Below are 27,234 nucleotides of genomic sequence, written 5' to 3' on the forward strand. Positions count from 1 at the left end.
TCTCTCTCTCTCTCTCTCTCCCTCTCTCTCTCTCTCTCTCTGCAGTGCATAGCCTTTTGGAACTGTTCCCATTAAAAAATCCTTTCAATACAAAGCTGAACCCCTACCTCTCCCTCCCACCACTTGCCCTTGGCTCCACCCAGCCCCACAAATGAAATACACTTGACAGAGACAGAGCAGAACACTCTCTTCCCAGCCACTTAAAGATAGCAAGTGTGTCCCATTATATCCTTCCTTCTCCAGCCCAAACAGCCTCATTTCTCTCATCGATCATGTTCCTTCCTATATGACATGTTTTACGGACCCCTCATAGTTCTGGCTGTCTTCTATCTGATGCCCCCTAATTTACCATGACCTGTTTACAATATGGCATTCGGGTGCAGGCCACTATGCGGTAGGAACTGATCTCCTCTGAGTAAAGGCAACTTTGTATCACTTCCTTAATCAGGACATCAGGGGCCACGACTGCCCTCCAAGCCCTGGCCCAGCTTCTCAGAGAGAGTGGTACTTCCTCTCTGGGACTAGCAATTTCTAGAAGGGATTCAGCACTTCCCTTGATCTTTCTGATACCTAGAAAATGAAAATAAAACCAGGGTTATTCCAAAGTGTCTTTATATTCATGCTCTAACAAGAGCCAGTATATTAGGTGACAAGTACACATTTTCCTTATGCATGAAGAACAGTTAAATGCAGAATTTATGTTGATTGTATCCTTCATGGGAATCGTGTGGACAAATACTCTGTGTTGTCCCTTTCTGGGCAAAGTGGTACATACACCACATATATACAGAACTAAGATCAAGCAAGAAGCTTACCTTGAAATAATATGATATCTACGTATATTAAAGAAAGGTACTAAAATCAGCTTAGCAGTGGTTTTGTATAAGGAAATTTTTTCTAATATCTCAATTTTTTAGGTTAAAAACAAGTAATGAAACGAATAAATGAAGGAAACAAAGAAAGAGGAAATGTCATATTTAAAATTAGATGAGGGACACTGGGACCCTGAACAATACAGTGAGGATAACGGATCAGATTTCTGACTTCCTGTCATTGAGTTCAAGTCACGAAACCCACAGTATAAAGGGAGAACCTGCCACGCCATGATACTTCTTCCTGTGGACCTTGGCACACTGAATCAACACACCTAGTTAGCACTAACTCTGATCTAAATACTGATAGGCTGAAAGCTGTGTCACCCCTGGCCCTATTTGTCTTTGCTAATTTGCTTGATTTCTACTTAAAATGATGTTCTTCTTTGAAAAATACCGCATGTTCATTTTTTAAATACAATGTATATGAATAAGTTAAAAGCACACAGTTTTAGAGCTCATCATTCCATCACCCAGAGATAACCACCATGTTATACAGCTTTCGTTTGTTTGTTTACGAAAGTGAGATCACTTGTTTCTCAGAATTTCTCCCTTGACCTCAAAGAATCTCATAATCTACATTTACGTCTTCTCTGAAAATCTGAAGTTATTGTAGGCTCCCACATATTAATATCCTAATTTGGTTCTATTTTCCCTGATCCTTTTTCTTTTTAAATCTGTGTATTACTGTTTTTTGTTTTTTGTTTGTTTGTTTTTTTCGTACAGGGGATCAAACTCGACCTTGAGCTTGCGAGACAGGCGGCAGAACCGCTGAGCTCAATCCCCAGCCCCCTGTACATTACTTTTATTAAAGTAGCTCAGATCAACTACTGCAAATGCTTTGCTAGTAGAGGCTAGTAATCAGTGGATTACTAATATCAAGAATATTGCTGATTATTAAAGATTATTAATCACTAATAACCTTTGTTATTATTGCTCCCTAATTCTGGGAGGCACCACGGTGAGACATTTACCTAATATCTCATGTCATCACTCGTAGCTACACTGTAAGAGGCAAATGGTACCCCCCAATTTACAGAAAGGACCTTGAGTCTCAAAAAAGCCCCATACAAAACCTAAGGGTGACAGAGCTATGATTGAAACCTAGCTCTGCCCAGCCTTTAATCCAGGACAGCTCACCAGGAAGCTCCCCATTCTTCTGCTTCTGTCTTCCAGGTATAATTTCCGTGGTTTTCGCTGGTTACAAGCCATGATATTTGCCATAGAGGAGATCAACAGCAGCCCAGCCCTTCTTCCCAACCTGACCCTCGGATACAGGATATTCGACACTTGCAACACCGTTTCAAAGGCCTTGGAGGCCACCCTGAGTTTTGTTGCCCAGAACAAAATTGATTCTTTGAACCTGGATGAGTTCTGTAACTGCTCAGAACACATCCCCTCCACCATCGCTGTGGTGGGAGCGACTGGCTCTGGGGTCTCCACAGCAGTGGCCAATCTACTGGGGCTCTTCTACATCCCCCAGGTAAGGGCTTTTCTCAGTCAGACCCTGGGGCAGGAGGGAGAGAGAAGACCTGATGAGGAGCAGATCGTACCTAGGGTGTCTATAGAGTTTGCTGTTCACCTGTCTGTGACTACATTGGCACTGGAGACCTTCCATCTAATGGGAGCACTGCGTCGTGACTGTTTGGGATTTGTCAACAGTGCCAACTAGACCTAGTCTTCCAGAACTCTTTAAATGGACCTTGTACATTTGTAGGCAGCCTTGTCTCTCCTCCCCGGTGTTCAATTATTTATTTCCTTATGCCCTCCTTTAGTACATGACCTTGCTTTTGCTTTTACTAAAAAGAATAAAACCATACTCAGCCTTGTCTCTCCTCCCCGGTGTTCAATTATTTATTTCCTTATGCCCTCCTTTAGTACATGAACTTGCTTTTGCTTTTACTAAAAAGAATAAAACCATACAATGTAAAGCCTACCTTTGAAACAAAAAATATCTGTTTCTAATCCTACTTCCTCAAAATCTACTTTTTTACCATCTGGTTAAAAGTTTAGATCAGAGATGAATAGAGTGTACTTTCTCACAAAACAGGAACTTAATCATTGTCTTGTGCATTCAAGAACTAGGGACAAGTCTAGTTCATTGGACAGATATTTATAGAGCATATATGAGTAAGTATTCCCCAACCTGCAAGAATGCAGCCTACATGGGGAGGTTGTTTCATTTTCAAACACTAACAGTTCACTGCATCAAGTGCTTTAATAAACATTTATTCGGTGTTGCATATTTCAACCCTTAAAAATGACAGAAAACTCCAAATAGCGCTTTATTACCTGATTTTCCCCTCTAGCACCATAAAGCAAACCTTTTTTTCCATTTAATATCTACGACTCTGTGACATCCCCTCATGGCAGTAAAAACTTGGAAACAACCTAAATGTCCGCGGATAGGAGAATCAGCTTCATTGTGCCTCATCTTTCCTATCAATTTTTAAATTAAATTATAATTGCCCTTTACTTTTTTTTTCCAATGTTTAATATCTATCATTTAAGTGAACCTATAATGAATTCACAATTCTCTGTTGGGAAGACTATTCCCTTGATGGGACTCATTATCTTTTTAGATACATATGACAACAGAGAAAGCCTTTTCATCATTTACTGAATCTTTACTTCAAGGAATTAAAGGTGTTCTCCCATGGGGAAGCCCTGGCTTTGTAACTTTTGGGCCAGACTTATTTGACAAAGTCCACATTAGTAAATGTGTGGAACATATTTCAATTTAGCATATTATGCAACACTATTTTAAATACACAGTAAAGTAAGTTTTTACCCCTTGGCCAACAAGTATAAGAGGGCACTTCTGTGAAGTACAGAAAGAACACTAAAGGAAGGGCCTACCTGCCTTCTGCAAGGTTTAAATGAAAGATAAGGTAAGGCTGAATTTGAGTTACAGAAGTACTGAGAAGATGATAATGATTATCAGTCAAACTAATGTAAGTTTGTGGTTCAGGAGCGATTCTCTGCCCTCGCTACCAGTTGGAGTGCCTTGGGAAGTTGTTTTAATACTCTTGCCCTATTCTGGTTTCTCTTCAGACCATGTAAATCTTTCCCCTTTTAAAATACCCCTGCAGGTTATGGTTTAATTGAGCTGAGATGCATCCTGGCTCTGGAGTTTTGCAGCTCTCTGGCTGATTCTCTTGTGCGGAGGGTTAGGAACCACTGTTCTGAAGGGAGGGGTCAGGCACCCAGTGGGATTTCCTATGCCAGCCACGCCACCAAGTGGATGAACAGAGCATCGAAAAGACTGTGGTTAAAATATTTTCTGAATCAGTCATAAAATTCTTCTCTCTTACAAGTTTTGTGTTTTTAAGGGTTCTTCAGGGAGTGAGGCAGAAAGAATTTAGCCAACTTTATAGGTCACTATCTGAAAGCTGGTCAAATATTATAAATATGTTCTTCAAAAAGAATATATCCATGAGACACTTTTGTGTTTTAAAATTGTATCCCTTTAAAACCCTTTTTGGTCCATTTTTCAAATGAAAACCAAGAAGCAAGTAATCGTGGATAGACTTAAGGGTAACAGAACTGTGATTCTGCCCACAAAATAGGTTTTGTGTGTGCAAAAATCTGATTCAGAAGCCTGTTATTTGAGTTTACAAACATACCTTTCAAAAACCAGTAATATCTAAAGAAATTACTTAATCCAATCACCTGCCTTATGAACTTCTGTGGTAGAGCAAGAAAGAAAAAATGTCAATTTCATATTATATCTTCTAAAATCAAAGATCTTGTCAGAAAAGTCATGCTTACCCTTTAGCAAATTTGGTCCAGTTCTTTCATGAATCAACCCCTTTTATGTCTTTAATGCCAAAATTATTCATTGATTTAGGAAAAAATAATACTGGAAATTTTTATTTAAAAGTGTTAAACATAGAAAACTAACTATTTAACCTGGCAAGAATTATTAAAAAGGTATTCTCCCAAATGTCTTCAACATGTGTCCTTAAGTTTTAAAACTCTCCAGAAAACAAAAGAACAAGAGATGGTAAACACTACCTCTTTTCCTAGAAGAAATTTCATGAAGAGTAAAAATGTTTTGTTCTTCGGAACAGATGGTCCCATAACTTGGAACTCCCTAACTAATGAGCCGTGGTGAGTGTAGAACTGCCAGCAGGCCAGCCAACACCTCCCAAAAGACACTGATCTTCTCAAGCTCTGAGATGGCCAAGGGGGCATAAGGAAGTCAGACCATACCCACCCAGGTTGACCAGCATCTTCTATTTGTCCCATCTTCTGTGCCATGATAAGGAATGAGTTGAGGAGCCCTGCACTTGCTAATGGAAGGTGACGGCTTCTCTTACATCAAAGGCATAGCTTTCTTTCCTTGGTGGTACTTGCCCATGTGCAGAGGTAGAACTGCCAGTGCCTTACACGGTGAGAAAATATCAGGGCCTCTTCTCCAGGGTTCCTTTTCAGCCTCTGTGAGGTTTTGGAGAGCTGCTTGTCAAGTGGACTCAGCCATCACAGGCAGCCAAACAAAGAAAATTGCTCTGAGTAGTGGCTGGACCACAAAGGAGTCAGGGTAGGAAAGGATGTTTTTCTAACAACACTGAATGATGTTCATCATTGTGGTGGCATGGGGGAATTGAGCCTGATGAGCCTTAATAGGCTAATTGAGATCAACAGTTCTCAGAAATTACTGTAATTGAGGTTACTTTTATAGGAAGTATGGTGGGGGGGCAGTATCTGGAGGTATTGGGAAGAAGGAAACTGGGCAGAACAGAAAAAGGGAATCCCTTGGAGCTTTTCTGAAGAGTCTTAAGTTTATAACCCATAGGAAACCTGATCAAAGGCAGTTCGTGGACAAATTGTTCATCACAATAAGGGGAAGGTGTAGCAGGCAGAAATTAGGTACATGGACATGTTATAACCAGTGAGGCAACATGGAGAAGGTTAGAAGAAATATGAAAGGGTAAATACATAAAGACTACCCCTGAAAAGGTAAGTACAGTCTCCTGTGGCTGGGCAACTGTACAGCCAGAGCCGGTTGTTTTTTGTTTTGTTTTGTACTGGGGATTGAACTCGGAACCTTGTGCTTATGAGGCAGGCAGAAGCCAGAGCCATTTTTGAAGGTAGCATTGTGAAGAATCACCCAGCTCTTTCATAAACTGACAGGTGGGGCCAGGGATTTAGCTCAGTGGTTCCAGCACCTGCTTCACAAGTGCAAGGACCCAAGTTCGATCCCTGGTACCAAAAAAAAACCCAAAACAATAAAAAACAAAAAACTGGGATTTAGCTCAGTGGTTCCAGCACCTGCTTCACAAGTGCAAGGACCCAAGTTCGATCCCTGGAACCAAAAAAAACCCAAAACAACAAAAAAACAAAAAAAAACAACATAAACTGACAGGTGCTTGGGACTTCATACTGGGCTGGAACAGATTCCGGTTTTCCTTATCTTTTTCTTCTGTCCACAGTGAACAGCACATTTGACAAATGGGATTAAGTTATGCTCAGAAAATAACCCTCTCTCATTTATTCCTTCCACTTTCTTGGGTTCTTTTCCAGGTCAGCTATGCTTCCTCCAGCAGACTCCTCAGCAACAAGAACCAGTTCAAGTCCTTCCTCCGTACCATCCCCAATGATGAACACCAGGCCACGGCCATAGCAGACATCATTGAGTATTTCCGCTGGAACTGGGTAGGGACTATTGCAGCTGATGATGACTACGGCCGGCCAGGGATCGAGAAGTTCCGAGAGGAAGCTGAGGAGAGGGATATCTGCATTGACTTCAGTGAGCTCATCTCCCAGTACTCTGATAAGAAGGAGATCCAGCAGGTGGTGGAGGTGATCCAGAATTCCACAGCCAAGGTCATCGTTGTTTTCTCCAGCGGCCCAGACCTAGAACCCCTCATCAAGGAGATTGTCCGGCACAACATCACAGGCAAGATCTGGCTGGCCAGCGAGGCATGGGCCAGCTCCTCTCTGATCGCCATGCCCCAGTACTTCCATGTGGTGGGAGGCACCATTGGGTTTGCTCTCAAGGCTGGGCAGATCCCAGGGTTCCGAGAATTTCTGCAGAAAGTCCATCCCAGGAAGTCTGTTCACAATGGTTTTGCGAAGGAGTTCTGGGAAGAAACATTTAACTGCCACCTCCAAGAAGGTACTAAAGGACCTTTACCCACGGACACCTTCCTGAGAGGTCACGAAAAAGGTGGCAACAAGTTAAGCAACAGCTCCACTGCCTTCCGACCCCTCTGCACAGGGGAGGAGAACATCAGCAGTGTTGAGACCCCTTACATGGATTATACACATCTACGGATATCCTACAATGTGTACCTAGCAGTCTACTCCATTGCCCAGGCCTTACAAGATATATACACCTGCGTACCTGGGAGAGGGCTCTTCACCAATGGGTCCTGTGCAGACATCAAGAAGGTTGAGGCGTGGCAGGTAAGTCTGCACTTAGATAATAGTTCACTGCATAATGAAGCAGAAACAGGCAAATACAGCTGAGAAATGGCTCCCTGATTGTAGTCATCAACTGTGCCCCCCCAGTTCCAGCCATTTCTTGGCTGGAAATTCCAATGGTTACTCCAGAAAAAAAGCAGTATCTAAATGAGGCCCCTGAAGACAGTTGTGGATTCAAAGGGTCTTTTCAAATGTCTAAGCAACCGATTTCTGAAATAGTGATAGTTATTCATTTAATTAACTGTTTAATGCCACAGCTCAACTCTTTGTTAATCCGGTGGCCTCTAAAGTATGGCTCCTAAAGTTTTCCAATCTGGAACAGATTCAGTACTGAGTGGAATGTTTTTCCGGTGCTTCAGTGAGAGGTACTGTTCTCTTATGAGGAACTAGTATTTGTCACATACTTAATGCACTCATTGCACTAAGGAGCATAAAACTCCTGTTATGTGTTCACGTACTACTTCTGCCTTTATATTTCTCACAGCTGGGCCAGACCAGTGGGCCAACTAAGCACAAACATAGCACATAAGCATAGTAAAGTACAGCAAAAAATGCTTCTATAAGGATTAGATATTGAATGTTTCAAAAAGAAACACTAAAGCCAGGCATAATGGTGCATGCCTAAAATCCCATCACTCAGGTGTCTGAGGCAGGAGGATCACCAAGTGTGGGGCCAGCATGAGCTACATAATGCATAATGAGTTCAAGATTGGCCTGAACTACACAGCAAGACCTTGTCTCAAAACAAACAAACAAAAAAAAAGGAACCACTGACAGATCAGAACTTAGGTGAAGGTCCTATGCTCACTTTATAGTTTACAGTTTTAAATTACACAAAGGAGGGACATCATAATAGGTTTCATATGGTAGAACTTCCGAAGAAAGCAGTCTGCTCTGACTTGTGTCCTCCACAGCTGTCACACCTTGTATATGGACCTAGTTTTGAGGATCAGACTATGTTTTACACTCCTTGCATGTTTTTCTCAGTTCTAGACTAACCTATCAGAAAGGAAACATAATAGTAGGATGGTTCCCTGAACATAAAAATGGGAAAATGAGATGAGAGCTCTAGGGAGGGACAACTAGATATTGGCTAAGGTCCTGTGTGCTTGCTGTAGGTATCCATTAAACCTCAGGAACCCAAGCAACTAGATGGACATTCCAGAATTGAGGGTCTTGGTGTGTCTCATTTATCAGGCAATGAATCAGCTACTATTCACTGTCATTATTAAGGCTTATGCGGAAACCTATCACCTATTTAATCTAATCCAAGCATCTCAGCCTGTGATCCTCTGCCCACCTCTGTTCTCTTATAAACCAACCTGCCTGGTCTCTTCCCAGAAATCCCTTGCTAGTTTTTGGCACAGAATTGCTTTTGAGCTCAGCCTCTGTGCTGAGACCATATCCCACACCTGGAGGACCATCCCTAACGGCACCACTCACACTGTCCATGAAGTCTTTTGGGGGGTTTGTTTTGTTTTGTTGTTGTTTTGGGTTTTTTTTTAGACAGGGTCTCACTATGTAGTTGAGACTGACCTGGAACTCACTATGTAGCCCAGGCTGGTGTCAAACTAACAGCGATCCTCCTGCCTCAGCCTCCCAAGTGCTGGGATTACAGGAGTGCACCATCATGCCCAGCCATGAATTTTTAAATGTTTTTTAAATTTACTTTCTCTTGGAAATTTTTTCAAATCATACTCTTACATGTGTTCTTTCTGATCATTCTTTATTCCTCATTACTCCTTTTTTTTTTTTTTTTTTGCATTAGCTCCTTCTGAGTTTCAATTGATGGAAAGTTCTAACCAACAGTGGAGAAGATCTGGTCTCTTGTCGTTGGTTAAATTTAACTGATGCTTAGAGTGGTTCCCAGTTGACACACAGAGTATGCTAATAGGTGACTCCCATTTATGCTTATAATATAAACACTTCAACTTTAAAATCCTGTAGAGGAAATACCCTAGAAGCACACAAGATAGGAATATCATCACTAACAAATGTACGACCTGCCCAGCATGTCAGTGCCATCTGTCTTTGCCCTTCTTCTGGTTGCATCTTTCTCAGTGATTTATTTCCCTTGTGATCCTGTCAGTCTGCTTCATTTCTCTTCCCTTTTATTTATTCTTTCTTTTTCCTCATATTACTCCCCAACAAAATAAATCATTTGAAAACATAATGTGTTGAGTTATTTCTTTAGTAAAGATGAGTATTTATTTACTTTACAAAGAGATGTCATTAAATTGTCACAAACAGCTCCATTGCTAGGCAAATATTCATTGCACCAGCAATGAGCTCAAACTGCATTCCCACTTTGCTATTGTGTTGAATTATGATCTCAAGTAAAATTTTAAATTTGTTAATGGAACTGCCCATTCCTTCTTTTATAATTCTAAAAGCAGTAGGGTGCTCTCTCTGAGGGAAATAGCTGAATTATTTTTAACGATGTTTTTTATGTATCAGTGATGATAAGTTAAAGATTCTCTATTGCTGCTTTTAAGGGTGAAATGATTTTCATGCCCATCTGTTATGTGAATAAAGGCAAAGTATTATGCAGAAAATAAAGCTCTCCAATGCGATCTTATAAGTCAGAATCCCCAAAGATATATCAAAGATACTTAAAAGTATGACTTAGATTTATGTTAGGACTAAGTAATTTTAGACTAGAATGTATTTCTTACTCATATGCTTTTTAGTTACATACCTGCTGTAAGGATGAAAGACTATAATGCCATTCAAGTTAGGATTTTTTTTTTTTTTTAACCAGGGACCAAAGTCAGGATTCTTGCACTTGCGAGGCAGGCAGGCGGAACCACTAAGTTAATCTCCATCTCCAGCCCAAGTCAGGATTTTAAATAAGGAAAAATATTTTTAAATATAATGTGAGTTGGGTCTTGAAGATTAGATAGGATTTGTGGATATGGAGAAGGAGGTATTCCTTACACAGGCAAATGCAGACAACATAGATAATCACAAAAATGCGATATCAAGTAAGGGAATCTAGACTAAGAAAGGAAAAGGGATACACATTGCTCATTCTGCCCTGTAACAGTCTTGTCTGTGGTGACCAAAAGCAGATCAGTGGCAGTCTTGGTCTGTGAGGGGAGGAAGGCAACTCAAGAGAGGTGTCAGACAACTTTCTGAGGTGATGGAAGTGGTTGTTGCAAAAACATGTACATTTGTCAAGACTCAGAACTGAAATGTGTGCACTTTCTCCTGTGTAAATTATATATCAGTAAAATGGGTTGAAAATAAAAAACAAAAGACGTCCCCAGGGTAGAAGAGAACAAGCTGTGGATGAAGATCACGATGTCATTCACTTTGGATCATTTTCCCAATTGTCATAAGTGTGTTTTGTGTCCCCACCATCCCATTTTTAAGATATGTCCATCTTCCCAGATTAAATTTTATACTAGTCAAACCGCTGAACTTGAGATAGACATCCTAATGAACCGTCTAGTCTGATGCCTGTGCATGAGCAGATGGCAAGTGTAATGGTAATGAATTTGGACTCTCCAGACCAGGCATGGTGGCTCACACCTATAATCCCAGCACTCAGGAGGCTGAGACAGGAGAATCGCTGAGAGTTTGAGTCCAGCCTGAACTACATAGCAAGACCTTGCCCTAAAAAACAGTGTGGGAGGAGAAGGTGGTTCAGACTCTCCAGCCAGACTGAGCTGGTTTCAACCCCACCTGCTACCTAGTAGCTTTACGAACTTGGGCAGCCACTTAAATGTCTCTGTACCTCATTTTCCCTACCTGAGAAATAGAGATAATGATACATAAATTCATGACGAAGATAACATTAGTTAATATAGAGAGAGTGCTCAGGATAGTGCCTATGCATAAATGTTCAGTAAATATTTGTCTTGAGTATTGTTATTTTAGAGAGGAGGAAAGAAAGACCCAGACTGGCCAAGACAACTTTCCCAAAGTCATATATCTAATGGGTAAGAAAGGCCATATCTGCTTCTGGTGGCTGCGCCTGATGAGGCCAAAGTCACCTCTGAAGAGGGGTGTGACCAGTGTGTACCTCTGGGCATGTGCTTTCTAGCTCCCAAGAGAGAGCTGGTGGTTTCCTAAAGTAGACTCTGGTGCAGTCTTGAACTTGGGGTGTCCACCAGAGGCAACCAATTTTCCTGATACATCAGTTCATGCACAAACACAAAGAGAAAGCACAGGGGGCAGGTAACTGACAGCAGACACCACAACGGAGTTGGAGTAGATCAGCCATCCCTTTGTCCATCTCAAACACTACCACACCTCTTTGTCCCTAAAACAGTGCCTGCTCGGCCCAGAGTAGCTGCTCGGTAAATCTTTGCTGAATAAACACAGGAATGAAGGAAGAGGATGAAACAGCAGTAAACACTAGGAGAGAGTAGAGGTTCGACAGATGACACTGAGGCAGTCCATGGACCCGGGGTAGGGGAGGGAGAAGGTGCCGGTCTCAGAAAAGTAGCCAGAAAATTCATGCAGAGAAACCACAACGGTAGCTTCATAAATTTGGGCTGACCCTTGACTCGCACCATCAGTGAAGTAAATGACGGAAATGGGGAGAAGAGCTTTGAGAGTACAAACAGGATTGTTGAGAAATTAAAATCCTGGTGCCTTACATTTATTATTCTTTTTAAAAAATTAATGGAGGCTCCCTGAGAATATCAGGGCTAATTTTTATCCTAACTTGTACTATAAATATGCCTTTTAAAAAAATAATTTCTTTTTAAAATCTACTTCATCCATTTGGCTTGTGTCTGAGTGTAGAATTTAGATCTTAATATTTTCATTCTGAGTCTGCCTGAATCAGCCCACTTCACTGCCTAGAACTTCCATTACATTGCTGACTAGACATAGTGAGAAGAGACAGCCCTGTCTTGTTCATGATCTTAGATATCATTCATTCTGTCACCACCAAGTATGATGTTAACCTTTGTAGATGCCCTTCACAGGATTGAGAAAAGATCCCATGTTGTTGAGAGTTTTGATCAAGAGTGGAGGCTGACAATCAACAAGTAGGATCTCTTCTTATTAAATAGCTTCTGCATAGCAAGAGAAACAAGCAATAGTGTGAAGAGACAACCCACAATGTGGGAAAAACTTCTCACCAGCTGTTCCTCAGACAAAGCTCTACTCTTTAGAATATATAAATAACTTTTAAAAATCAGATCTCCCAAATTTAAAGGCCCAATCCAAAATGCATATCTGAAATGAACAGACATTTCTCAGACAAAGAAGTAGAAATAGCAAATAAACATATGAAAACATGTATAACATCACTGGTCATTCGAGAGATGCAAATGAAAACAACACTGAGATTCCACCTCACCCCACAAAGAATGGCTGCTATTGTGAAATCAACCAATAACAAACGTTGGCAGGGTTGTAGGGAGAAAGGAACCCTTCTCTATTGTTGGTGGGAGTGCAGACTGGTTCACCCACTGTGGAAATCAATATGGAGATACCTCAAAGAACTAGGACTAGAGGTCCCATTTAACCCAGCTATCCCCCTACTGGGTATCTTCCCCAAAGAATTGAAAGGATCATGCCACAGAAATATATGTGTACCCAGTTCTTAGGCGCACAATTTGTGATAGCTAGAACTTGGAAGCAGCTCAACTGCCCAATTCCATTTTTTTAATATAATGCAGTACTACTCAGCCATAAAGAATGAGAAACTAGAGACATTTACAGCTAAATGGTTGCACATTGAGGCCATACTCTTAAGTGAAATAAATAGGACGCATATGTGTAAATACCGATAACTTTCTCTGTGTGAGAAACTGAAAGTATAAATAAGGACTAAAAGGTATAATAGATAATGTGAAATAGGAAGAAAAGGTGCAAAGGGGAAAAGGAAATTGGAGGGGTAGGGGAAAAGAAAGATGGGAACAGAATTAACATGAAAAAAAATGGAAACAAAATCTTTGTAATAGGGAGGTGTGGAGAGGTTGAAGGGAGGGCAGGGGAATGCGAAAAAAACAGAACCAAGATGGATTATGTAAAGGTGCAAATTTGCAATGATGAATGCCACTACATTGTATACATTCAATGTACCAATAAAATTAATTAATAAAGAAAATTTTTTGAAGAGTGGAGGTTGAAAGCAATCAATGCTTTTCTTGTATCTATTGACAGGATCATATGGTTACTCTTTTGTAGTCCATTAATACAGGCAAATGTTAAGCCAATATTACTTTCCTGGGATAAACCCTAGCTCACCACAATGTATTGTCCTTTTTGTAGATGGCTGGGTTTGATTGACTAAAATATACTGTGGCAACCTTTCTTCCATGTTCATGAAGAATATTGATGTCCAGTTTTAATTTCTTGAAATATCTTTGTCTGTTATTGGTATCTGGATAATGCTGACCTCAGAATGAATTGGGCAATAGTGCCTCCTTTTTGATGTTCTGGAAAAGTTTTGTATAATTGGTATTCTTTTTCTTTAAGTGTTTGGCAGAATATATCAGTTAAACACAGTTAAACAGCCTTTGAGTGATTTTCTTTCTTTTCTTTTTTTTTTGGACTGGGGATCAAGATCAAACTTGAAATCTTGCTTTTGTGAGGCAGGCAGTGGGTGATTTTCTTTGTGGGAAAATTTTAAACTACAAATATAATTTCTTGAATAACTGTTGTACTTTTCTCCTTATCTATGATTCATCTTTGATAGCTTATGTCTTTCAAAGACTTTGTCCATATAACCTGGATTATCCAATGTATGGGCATTGATTTGTTTGTAATTTTGTTAATGTTCTTAAACTATCCTTAGGATGTCTGCAGGATCTGTAATGATATCACCTCTGTCCTTCTCCACATTGAAAATACATGGAACCTCAAGTTACAACCAGCCTGACATATGACCAACTTGAGTTACAACTAGAATTTTAGTTTTAACTTATGAACAAGTGCTTCCAGATGGTCTCAGATACAGATTTAACCCTTAAAGAGTTCTGGAAAGAACCTTACAACACCCTTTCCTGTGTAGGGTTAATCGAGAAATCCTGGGCCAGTGTCTCTCTAAGGACACTGAGATCTGTCTCTATACAGGAGAGAGACTGTGAAGGCTTTGCACAAGAGCCTTAGCCTTTAATTGACCGACTTGAGTTACAACCCTCTGGAACTAATTGAGTTTGTAAATCAAGGGTCCACTGTATGTCTTCTTTTTTCTTCATCAGTCAAACGAGATATGTCAGTTCTACTGATCTTCTCGTAGAGCTAGCTTTGGCTTTTAGTGATTTTTTTATTTTTTTTCTGTTTCCTATTTCATTGGTTTCTATTCTAATCTTTACTATTCATTTTCTCTTGCTTTATATGAATATAATTTACCCTGAATTTTCTACTTTGTGAACTAAGAAACCAAGGTCATTGAATTTAGACCTTTCTTCTCATATAAGCAGTTAGGGCTATAAATTTCCCTCTGACTATTGCCTGAGAAAATTTTGATATGCAGTATTTTCATTTTAATTCAGCTCGAAATACCTCCAGACTTTTCTTTTCTTCTTTGGCCATTACATTAATTTAGAAGTGTCTTTTTGATTTTGGTTTTGCTTTTTTTGAGGGGTTTTTGTTTTTGTTCATTTATTTGTTTTTTTCAAGTTTCCAGATCTTTCTAAGTGTCATTGCTATTGATTTCTAATCTGGAAACAAAGAACATACTTTGATTTGATATATTTAAGTTTATTGAAACTTACTTCATGATTCTGAATATGGTATATCTTAGCAAATATTCTATGTGTTCTTGAAAAAGACTGACTTCTGCTCTGCCAAGTGTTGTATAAATGTCAGCTGAGTGAAGTTGGTTGGTATTGTTGTCCAAGTCTTTAATATTTTCACTGGTTTTCTGTCCACTTGTCTTTTCAACTACTGCAGATACCACATTGGCTTTATTTGTTTTGTCTTTGTTCTCAGACTAATAAAAATCCTCATTCTAGACACCACTTGTCCACCTAGGAGTGCTGGACTTCTAATTAGCTAAGTACTGAAAAGACATAGTTTGAGTCACTAAAATTCAGGCTCTCTACAAATCATTTGAGATGCAAATGGAATAAGAGAGTGATTGCTTTAGAGGAGTTTGGTTAAATAAATTGTGGGTGTAGAATTGCTTTTTTTTTTCTTTTTTTCAGTACTGGGATTGGAACCCAGGACTTTGCACATGCCAGGCAAGTAGTCTGTGGGCATAGAACTTCCGCCATAAAGATTCCAGGGCTTTCCTCTCTGGATAAGATGTTTGCATTGCTACCTTTTCCCTTCTGCATGTCCTTTATCTCCATGCCCACTCTGAAGCTAGATGCACCATGTCTCATTAGTCTACTCTCAAGGCCAGGTATCCTATACACTTTGTTGTTAAGGTCCCTCTCGACTGCAGAATGTCAGCTCCACCAGTGAAGTCATATTTGGATTTTCTAAATACCTTACAATTCCATATATAGCTTTATTGAAATACAATTCACATAACACACAACTCACTTGTTTAAAGTGTCAGTGATTTTTAGCATAGTCACAGAGTGACCATGACTAAAATCCATTTTAGAACATTTTCACCACATTAGAAGAAAATCTTGTGCTGAGGATTTAGCTCAGCGGCACCGCACCTGCCTTGCAAGTGCAAGGTCCTGGTTCAATCCCCAGTACCAAAAAAAAAAACAAAAAAAAAGACAGAAACCTTGTAACTTTTAGTTACCACTCCCTAGGCCCTCTATACTCCCATCTTTAAATCATACATCTCTGTCCCTATGTATTTGGACATTCACATTTCATATAAATAAAATGATAAAATGCATGGTCTGTTGTAACTGACTCCTTCCAGTTTGCATAACACTGCATTTTTAACAGTGTTGTAGCATTACTGATATGTCCTTCCTCTTAATGTCCAAATAATATTTCATTGTATGAATAGATCACATTTCATTTATCCAAGTTGTTGACATTTGGATTGTTTTCACTGTGGATTATTATAAATAATGTTACTATGAACATTTGTGTATGAATCTTTAAGTGGTCATGTATTTTCGTTTCTCGTGAGTATTTACAGACAAGTAGAATTATCAGGTTTAGTGGTAACTCTATATTTAACTCTTTGAGGATCTGCAAGGTACTGTTCCAAAATGGCTGCACCATCTTCCATCCCCACCAGCAATATATGGAAGGTTCCTATCTCTCAGCATTCTCAACACATGTTATTCTCTAACATACCTTCTTGATGTGGAATCTGGTCTCTTTTTGCCTTATCTATTGTGCTCCCCCATGATCTCTACCACACACATAATTTTTAAGAAATCAGCCTCTTTTACTGCCCCTAAAACATGTCATTTTTATTCCTGATATTTTGCCTTTGTCCATGAAGTTCCCACACAGTTTTTAACCCCTTTCTTCCCTGCACCCTTTGCCAGTCCAAACTGCCACCTTGCTGCAAGCCCACCTTCCATTACTTTTTAATCTCCATCTTCTCTAAGTTTCTCTATACCTGGCCCTTTATTTTATTTTATGACTCTTGCTATTTCATTGGATATTTTTGTGTTACATTTGATCACAGTAATCCATATGTAAACTCCAGGAGGACTGGATTACTTCTTGTGTTTCTACAACACAGCTCAGAACACACAGTGGATATTATACAAATCCTTGCTTCTTGCTAGATGCCAACAATTTACTGTTCTAGAAAATCTGGTCCCGGTGTAACAGTACTGATTTTAACGTGCTGTGAGACCAAGGAAAGATACAGATACAACCAGGATTGCATGGAATGCAGTTTGGGGGGGAAGTTACAGGCAGAAGTGTATGTCTGGGTGGCAGCAGGACTAGTGAAGCCTCACAATTTAGACATGAAGGAGGGGATTTATACAGTTGTCAGGACAAAAGTGATTTCATTCACTCTGGAATGTGCCTGCTTTATCTCAAGTTAATATCAAGGACGTCAGGCACATTATCAGCACTGATAGTACCAGGGTCCATGAGGAGCTGTGTAGCTCCTCATAGGGCTTTTGTCTCCCTATGGACTCTGACAAACTACATGGGGGAAACATCCAGGGATACTCAGGGGCAGTCATGGCAGTTATGATGGCTTGCAGTCAGGTCGAGCTGAATCCTTACAGTATACAAATAGAAACTTTAAGAAAACAATTTTTAGCCAGGCATGAGGGTACACACCTTTTACCCTGGCTTCTGAGGAGGCTGAGACAGGTGAATCACAAGTTCAAGGACAGTCTGGGCAACTCCGCAAGATCTTGTCTCAAAATGAAAAGGATGGGGTGTGACTCAGTAGTAGAGCCCTTTCCTAGTATGTCTGAGGCCCTGAGTTCAATTCCCAACACAAAAAAAAGTAAATAATTTTTTATTGATTCTTTTCTCTTTCAAGTTAGGAATATGGTGGAAATCTTCAGCCCATGTTAGTAGCAACGCAAAGGCTTATAGCCACTGACAATTTTTGACTAATTTGTCTATCTAATCTGCTGGTATAAAAAGATGGCCATCCAAGTATGATTTAATGTCATTCTACCTTCCCTTCCTTCATCTACCCCTGATGCCTAGAAAGTTTCATTGCATAGACTAGTGGATGGAGAAAAGGAAGAAAGCATGTTAAGAAGCGAGAAACCTGAAAAGAAGGAAAGAAATTTATGGTAACTACTCTAGCTTTACATTTTTCCCCCAGTGCTGGGGATTGAACCCAGGCCCTTCACATTGAGCTGCATCCACAGCCCTTTTTTAATTATTTTTTGAGACAGGATCTTACTGAGTTGCTAAAATACCAAGCTGGCTTGAACTTGCCATCCTCCTGCCTCAGCCTTCCAGAGTGCTAGTATTACAGGCCTGCACTACAATGCCCAGTATATCTTTATGTATTGTATTGGAGTTCTCCATAGATAGATAGACAGATAGATAGATAGATAGATAGATAGATAGATAGATAGACAGACAGATAATATGTTATCTATATATGTTATCAATATATCAGGGGCGTTAACTTATGCAAATGATTATGATACCTGAGAAGTCCTATGACAGGTCATACACAGACTGGAGACTTTGAGATGCTGGAAGCTTGATTCAGGCTAAGTCTGAAGGCCTCAGAGCCAGGTTATGCCCAGATGTAACTGTCAACTTGAAGTGAAAAGCCTGAGAAAGTGAAGAGGAGGCTGTTGGCATAAACTCTGGGGGCAAAGGCCAGAGAACCTAGACTGCTGCTGTGTAACGTAGGAGGTAAGTATATACCCTACTCTCAGGAAGGGATAATAATTTATCTCCTTCCTGTATTGGTGTCTCTGCTCCCCCAGCCAACTGGATCCCCCTGTTATGACTTGTATCTAAATACCCTTCCAAAGCTTCATGTGCTCATAAGTGGGGCTTTTGAAAGCTGGCTGGATCCAAGGTGTGTAACACTAGGATTAAGAGTGTATGGTATTAAATTAGCCCACTGATTGGAATTAACATAGTTATGGGTTTGGCTAAATGGATTTACTGAACAAAGTAGCACCACCTTAGGCTTGTATCCTAGATGGCATAACAGAGAAAGGGAGGCTTGCTGCTGCTACTTGCTGCTGTTTGTTGCTACTTGCTGCCTTCTGCCTACCACACCATGAACTGTTTCTCCTCTGTGATGCCCCTTTGCAATGCCACCTTGCCTTGGAGCCAGCCAACTATGGGCTGAAACCTCTACAAACTGTGAGCCAAAGTAAACCTTTCTTCCTTTAACTTGTGGGTTTCAATTACTTTATCTCACCAACAAGAAAAGTAACTAAGACACCCTACCTAGGGCATGTCTTCCCTAGTCCCTAGTTCACTCAGTATCACAGGACAACCTCCTCTGGAAACACACCCGGAATAATACACTAAATAATACTTTTTAGATATTCCCTAATCCAGCCAAACTGATACCTAACCTAAAATTAACTATCACGTATATGCATTGAAAACTATTTTTCAAATAAGAGTGATGTAGCTTATTTTTTTATGTAATGAGAAAATATTACTGACGTCTTACAAATCTTTGCCGTGGATTACAGAGCAACTTCCACAGAAGAAGACAGGACCATGTGGCAGAAAGGCCTGTGCCTAAATCCCAGCTCCAGCACTTATTAGCCATGTAATTTCTGCAAGTGTCTTTAGCTCTCTACATACCTCAATTCTGCCATCTACAAAATGAATAACAGTGCCTCGTTAAAGCATTGTGAAGACTAAGTGCAGGCCAGCGCCCCTACACTCCGAATGAATCATGTCCTCCTGCCACGTGGCATCTCAGTAACACTGGGCAGATCCTGCATGAGAAGGCTGACATCAGGGGCACAGCAGGAAGCAGTCAGGAGCCCAATATGCAGCTACAAGGCATAGCGATTAAAAGTGCAGGCTCACCAGACATGGTGGCCCACTCTTGTAATCTCAAGCTCTGGGAGGCTCAGGCAAGAGGATCAAAAACTGGAGCCCAGCCTGTGCCAATTAGCAAGTCCCTGTCTCAAAATAAATAAGGCTGGGGATGTAGCTCAGTGCAAAGGCCCTGGGTTCAATCCTTATTTCCATAGAAAGAAAGAAAAGAAGACAGAATAAAAGGAGGGAGCAGAGAGGGAAGAAGCGACAGAAAGACAGACAGACAGAGACAGTGATTCTGAACAAAATATTTAAATTTTCTGTACCTCAGCTTCCCCATCAATAAAATAGTGGATAATCATACTATTTGTTGTGAAGAACAGATTAATAGATAAATATAAATTACTTAGAATCATGCCTCCAAAGTAGTAAAAATGACTAGTATTTACAAGTTTTAAATAACTAGTATGTGTCCATAATTGTTATTATTACTTCTTTGTGCAAAGGCTTTGTGAACTTTAACACTTGATGTAAATTCAGAATTTGCCATGACTCTATTAACAGTGCTGGCCCATGATCCACCTACAACCTCACTTCTTTCTCCCTTCCACTCCATCCTGTGATTTTTAGCAGCAAGACATTTCCACAGAAGGAAAAGAAGGTGCAGATAAAAAGAGCTACTCCCTCACCCCTTCTTGTCTTCCCCAGCAGCCAGCTCCAGTGCCAGGAAGACCCATACACCTGCCCTTCTTGGGCACCACTAGGTAATGGGTCACCTGACTTGGCTGGAGCCAAGACACATCCTGGGAGAAAAGATATATCCTTTTCTCTTTCCCACCTTCAAGAAGGGGTTTCCTACCCTACTTAGATTTGAGTGGTAAGGAAAGCCTGTGGTTTACCAGAGATGCTGCTGAGCCATGCAAGTGAAAATTAGAAAAGGTGCCTCTCTCCCTCAACTCTCGTTCCCCCCACTTTGTTAGAAAAAGACGGCTTACTGCCCTTCTGCAAGGCACAACCTACATAACCAAATATGGCAGCCCTCGGACTTGTATTCATTCATCCCTCTTCCTGTTTAGGTCCTGAAGCACCTTCGGCATTTAAACTTCACCAACAGCATGGGGGAGCAAGTAACTTTTGATGAGAATGGTAACCTGATGGGGAACTATTCCATCATCAATTGGCATCTCTCCCCAGAGGACGGCTCCATCGTGTTTAAGGAAATTGGGAATTATAATGTCTCTGCAAAGAAGGGCGAGAGACTCTTCATCAATGAGGAGAAGATCCTGTGGAGTGGCTTCTCCAGGGAGGTACGTGTTGTCTACAAGAATGCCAGGTGCCCCTTCCACGGGCAAGAGACTGTGTTGGGTGTTGGGAGGTCCTGGGGCTCCACCCTGGACCTCCTGAATGGTGAGTCCTTTCCTCAACTCATTAGTTAACTAGCTAACTGCATGTCCAGGGCTCCTGTGAGCTCCTAAAGCGTTTAATGTACAAAGGAGAGGCCTCAGAACCAGAGCCTCATGCCTTCTTATTATATTGTAGCAATTTAACTTTGTAAAAATATGAGTAACTGGCTACTAATAGTTTCCTTAGCTAAAACTTTTCCTAAACCAGAGAAAAATGCTTAAGCAAACGTAAACATCTCTCAAGTCAAAAGCTGTCAACTGGGACAGAGAGAACTATCTTACCTACTTTGGGTAGGTGAGACAGGTCTGAGAGTGGAGGGGGCTCCTTTTACAGATGTCACAATGATCAGAAGCACTAATGGCCTTCAGCACTTGGCTTCAGAGATGCTAAATGTCCAGCATGTGTGGGATGATTTTTCTTTCTTCTTCCTTTTTATTGAGTTTATTGGTACTTTGTTAGTATACAATACAGTTACATTCATCATTGGGATCTTGTACCATAATATGACAGATCTTGGTTCTCAATTTTTCACCATAACCCTGCCCTCCCTTCATCCCCTCTACCCTCCCCTATTTACAAAGACTTTGTTTCCATTTTTCTTTTTCTCATATTTTTCTTTTCCCTTATTTCCTTTCCCCTACCCTTCCCACTTCCCCTATACCTTTAGCCCTTTTCTTCCTATTTCACATTATCAGTTATACAATTTGGATCTTATTTACACTTTTAGTTTTTCAAACCAGAGAAACTATTCAGTACTTACACATGTGTGTCTTATTTATTTCACTTCAGAATATGGCCTCAATATGCATCCATTTTCCTATGAATGACTCTCGTTTCTCATTCTTTATGGCTGAGTAGTACTCCATTTTAGAGAAAAACCACATCTTCTTTATTCAGTTTCCAACTGATGGGCAATTGGGCTGTTTCCAAGTTTCAGCTACTACAAACTGTGCCGCTATAAACATGGGTGACCATATATCACTGTGGTATGATTCTTTCAATTCTTTCGGAAAGATACCCAGCAGAGGGATAGGTGGGTCAAATGAAACCTCTAATCCTAGTGCTCTGAGGTATTTCCATATTGATTTCCATAGTGGTTGCACCAGTCTGCACTCCCACAACAATGGAGAAGCGTTCCTTTCTCCCCACAACCCTGCCAGCAGTTGTTATTGGTTGATTTCTTGATAGCAGCCATTCTTTGTGGGGTGAGGTGTAATCTCAGTGTTGTTTTCATCTGCATTTCTCAATGACCAGTGATGCTGAGCATTTTTTCATATATTTATTTGCTGCTTTGCCTTCTTTGTCTGAGAAAAGCGTGTTTGTTTCAGATGCTCATTTTTGAAGTGGGTCTTATATTTGGGGGGCCTGATTTTTTTGAGTTCTTTATATATTCTAGATAATAGTCCTTTGAGAAGCAGCTGGTGAGCATTTTTTCTCACATTGTAGGTTGTCTCTTAGCTCTGTTGGTGGTTTCTTTTGTGGTGCAAAAGCTTTTTAATAAGATGAGATCCCAGTTGTTGATTCTTTGTGCTAGTTCCCGTGCTACTGAGGATTTGCTCATAAAATCCTTTCTTATGTGAATGTCTTCAAGAGTTCTGCCTAACTTATCTTCCAGCAAGTTTAGAGTTTCTGTTTTAATATTTAGATATTTAGGATTCTCTCTCTCTCTCTTTTTTTTTTGGTACCTGGGATTGAACTCGGGTCCTTGTGCTTGTGAGACAGATGGCAGAAACACTGAGCTAAATCCCTGGCCCTAATATTTAGATCTTTAATCTACTTGGATTTTAGTTTCGTGCGTACTGAAAAGTAAGAGTCTCATTTTAATCTTCAGCAGATTGAAATCCATTTTTCCCAACACCATTTATTAAAAAGCCTATCTTTCCTCCACTGAGGATGGTTGGCTCCTTTGTCAAACATGAGGTAGCTGAGTATATCTGTAGTTATTTCTGTGTCTTTCAATCTATTCCACTTATCCTCAGGTCTTTTTCTTTTGCTAGTACCATGCTGTTTTCATCACAGTGGCTTTGTAGTACAGTTTCAATTTGGGGATTGTGATACCCCCATCATGTCTCTGTTGCCTAGAGTGTCTTTAGCTATTCTAAGTCTCTTCTGGTTCCAAATGAATTTTTGGATTATTTTCTCTAGTTCTGTGAAATATAGTTTTGGAATTTCAATCAGGATTGCATTGACTCTGTATAGCAGTTTTGGTAGTATGGCCATTTTTGCTCTGTTGACTCTTCCTACCCAGGAGCAGGGGCTATCTTTCCATTCTTTTATATCCTCTTCAATCTCTTTTTTCAGAGTGCTGTAGTTTTCAGTGTAGAGGTCTTTTGCTTCCTTCATTAGAATGATTCCTAGATATTTCTTTTGTTTATATACTATTGTGAAAGGAATTGTTTCCCCAATTTCTCTCTCACTGAGGCTATTATTTGTGTGCAAGAAGACTATTGATTTTTGAGTACTCTGCTGAAAGTGTCGATTAAGTCTAGAAGTCTTTCAGTTTTTTGGGACTTCTATGTAGAGTATCATATCATCAGCCAATAATGACAGTTTAACTTCTTCCTTTCCTATCTATATTCCTTTAATTTATTTCTCATGTCTAATTGCTGTGGCTAATATTTCCAGAACTATATTATTGATCAGGAGTGGTGATAGTGGACATTCTTGTCTTGTTTCTGATTTTAGCCTGAAGGTTTTCAGTTTTTGACCATTTAATATGATGTTGGCTCTTGGTTTTTCATAGATAGCTTTTATCAAATTGAGATAAAGACCATCTATTCCAATGTTCTGCAGGGCTTATATCATGAATGAGTGTTAGATTTTGTCAAATTTTTTCCTGCATCTATTGAGATGATCCTATGTTTTTTTTTCTTTTACTGTTATTATAGCATATTGCATTTATTGATTTATGTATGTTGAACCATCCTTGCATCCCTGGGATAAATCCAACTTGGTCAGGGCGTATGATCTTCTAGATGACCCTCTGTAATCTGTTTGCCAGTATCTTATTGAAGATTTTTGCATCATTAAGGAGTCTGGCCTGTAGTTCTCTCTTTTGGCTGGGTCTTTCCCTGGTTTTGGAGTCAAAGTAACACTTGTTTCCAGGAATGAATTTGGAAGTTTTGCTTCCCTTTCAATTTCATTGAAAAGTTTAAAGAGTAGTGGCAGTAGTTCTTCTCTAAATGTCTTATAAAATTCATCAGTGAAACCATCAGGACCTGGGATTTTTGTTGGTGGTGGTGGTAAACTTTTAATGATGTTTTCAATTTCACTGATTGTAACTGGGGTGGTTAGAATTTTTTTTATCTTCTTCATTCAAGTTTGGTAATTCATAAGTATCAAGAAATCTATCCTATCCATTTCTTCCTTGTTTTCCATTTTACTAGAATACATTTTCTCGAAGTAGATATTGATGATCCTCTGGATTTCTGCTGGATCTGTTGTGACCTCACCTTTTTCATTCCTAATTACATGGATCTGAGCCTTTCCTTTTTTTGACAAGGTGGCTAAGGGTTTATCAGCACTATTTATTCTTTCGAAAAACCAACTACAATTCATTGATTTTTTTTTATATCATTCTCTTAGTTTCTATTGCATTGATTTCTGCTCTGATCTTTATAATTTCCTCCCTTGTACAAGCTTTGGGTTTATTTTGCTCTTCCTTTTCTAGGAGCTTAAGATTCAGCATTTGGTTTATTTGAGCTCACTCTGTTTTCCTACTGTGGACATTCACTACTATGAATTTTCCATGCAGAATAGCTTTCATTGTGTCCCATAGATTCCTGTATGCTGTATTGGCATTATCCTTTATTTGTAAAAACTTACTGATTTCTTCTTTAATTTCCTCTGTGACCCATTGATTGCTCAAGACAGAGTTGTTCAATTTCCATGTGTTTGTGAAGTTCTTACCTTTTCTTATGCTATTGATCTCCAGCTTAATTGCCCTATGGTCTGGTAATATATATGGGATAACTTTGATTCTTTTGCATTTACTCAAATTTGTTCTATGAGCTAGTATGTGGTCTATCTTGGAGAATGACCCACGTGCAACCAAAAAGAATGTATATTCTGATTTTGTGGGGTGGAACACTCTGTAAACATCTATTAAGTCCATTTGTTCAAAAGCTTAGTTCAGTTCTTCTATTTAGTTGTTAATTTTTTGTCTAGATGATCTGTGTATTTGTGATGGTGGGGTATTTAGGTCCTCCACTACAATTGTATCAGTGCTTATTTGGTTTTTCATGCCCCTTAATATTTGTTTTATATAGTTTGGGGTATTAGTATTTGGTTCATTTATATTTGTGACTGTCATCTCTTCCTCTCAGATTGTTCCCTTTCCAAGGATGTAGTGGCCTACTTTGTCTCTTTTAATCAGTTTTGTTGTTGTTGTTGTCATTGTTGTTGTTGTTTAAAATTTACTTTGTCTGTGAAAAAGATAGCTATGCCTGCTTTTTTCTGGGCTCCTGTTGCATGGAGAATTGTTTTCCATCCTTTCACTTTCAGTCTATGGGTTTCTTTTTATACTAGGTGTATTTCTTGTCTACAACATATTGTTAGATTTTGCTTCTTAATCCATTCTGTCAGTCTATTTCTTTTGATTGGTGTATCTCGGTCATTGACATTGATGGTTATAACTGATATATATTGACTTATCATTGTCATGTTACTGTCCTTTTGTTGGCTCTTTTTAATTTTTCCCCCTCTCCCTTTAGTTTCTTTCCTTGACTAATTGTTTTTCTCTCTTGGGCCTCATGGTATTGTGACCTTCATTGCCTTTTTCTAGGATATTTTTTAGAATTGTTTGTAGTGCTGGTTTGGTATTCATGAAGTTTCTCAAGTGTTCTTTGTCATGGAAGTATCTTATTTCCCCATCCATTTTAAAGGAGAGTTTTGCAGGATACATCAGTCTAGGTTGGAGGTTGTTTCCTTTTAGGACTTGAAATACCTCACTCCAGGCTCTCCTTGACCTAGGGTTGGTGTTGAGAAGTCTTCTGTGATTCTGATGGGTTTTCCTTTGCATGTGATGTGTTTCTTTTCTCTAACTGCTTGTAGTATTTTCTTCTTCTGTTAGGTTTCCAGGATCTTGACTATTATATGTCTAGATATAGATTTTTTTTTTATCATAGCTAATTGGAGTCCTACATGCCTCACCTATCTGTATGACAAATTCTTCCCCTCTGTTTGGGAAGTTTTCTGTCATTAATTCTGTGAACAGTTTTTTTTTAAGACTTCTGTAGTTTCTCCTGCTATTTCATAGATTCCTATCAGTCTTATATGATTCATCTTTGCATCATCTAGGAGTTGATGCATTGATTTCTCATGATCCCTTACTGTTTTTAAGGGACCTCTCTTTTCATGATCATTGACTACAATTCTATCTTCTATATCTGAAATTCTATCTTCACATTCATTCATTCTGCCACAAATGCTTTCTCTAGAGTTTTTAATCTCCTAGGTTTCTGTTTGAATGTTTCATGGATTCCATATCTTTTCTGTGTTTGGCTTTCATGGCTTCTATCATGGTCCTGAGCTCATCTATTTATATGTTTATAGTGAATAAACTCTTAAATATAGCAACTTTACCCTTCGGGATGGGGACTTAGAGGAAGTTGGGAGGAGAGGAATAGATAGGTAAAAGAATAGGAGAAAGTTGCAAGTGAAGCCAGAGGACACAGGATAATCATGCAAACTCTAGGAAACTGTTTAAGACAAGAGAGAAAGACAGAATGCAAGAACAAAGACGAGAGTAGAACAACTTAACAGTAATAGGGAAACTATAAAATGTACTTAAATGTACTTACTTTCCTTTGAAACTAATGACCATTTAGCAAAGGGAAAAGAGAGAAGAAAAGAAAAAGAAAGAAGAAATCCAAATTAGGGAAGGAACAGTAACAAAAAGGGAGCTGAAGAATAATGTGGGGGAGCAAGAGACTGAGCGGGAAAAAGAAGAAAGGAAAAAAGGAAGAAATTGCAGAATGGGAAGAAATAAAATTCTAAAAATAAAAATTAAAAATAAAAGGAAAAGAAAGAAAAAAATTTGAAGTGGCTCTTTCAGGGTATATCTCTGCTGATACAATAGACAATGTGGGCAGCAATGTGCACAACTAAGTGAACTAATCTCAGCTAGCCAGTGGTAGACCACTGAGATTCAGGCTGAATTCTGGCTGCAAGGCCCAAGTTGACCTCCCTGACCTTCTGCAGGGTTGAACTGCAGGGTTCAGCTGCTCTTCCCCTGAAGATA

The 27,234-nt window shown here is 39.6% G+C and overlaps 1 protein-coding gene across 1 annotated transcript in view; it reads left to right on the forward strand.

Moving 5' to 3' along the window:
* Nucleotides 1–27,234, forward strand: part of Casr (calcium sensing receptor) — a 77,897-nt gene that overhangs the window by 40,487 nt on the left and 10,176 nt on the right. Inside the window, exons 3-5 of the mRNA XM_010629980.3 lie at nucleotides 2,049–2,355; nucleotides 6,399–7,283; nucleotides 20,666–20,896. Of these exons, the coding sequence (XP_010628282.1) occupies nucleotides 2,049–2,355; nucleotides 6,399–7,283; nucleotides 20,666–20,896 (1,423 nt within the window). The remainder of the gene's footprint in view (nucleotides 1–2,048; nucleotides 2,356–6,398; nucleotides 7,284–20,665; nucleotides 20,897–27,234) is intronic.

This window comes from Fukomys damarensis, unplaced genomic scaffold, assembly GCF_012274545.1.
Source record: "Fukomys damarensis isolate Sample0158 unplaced genomic scaffold, DMR_v1.0_HiC HiC_scaffold_24, whole genome shotgun sequence".
Lineage (NCBI taxonomy): Eukaryota > Metazoa > Chordata > Mammalia > Rodentia > Bathyergidae > Fukomys > Fukomys damarensis.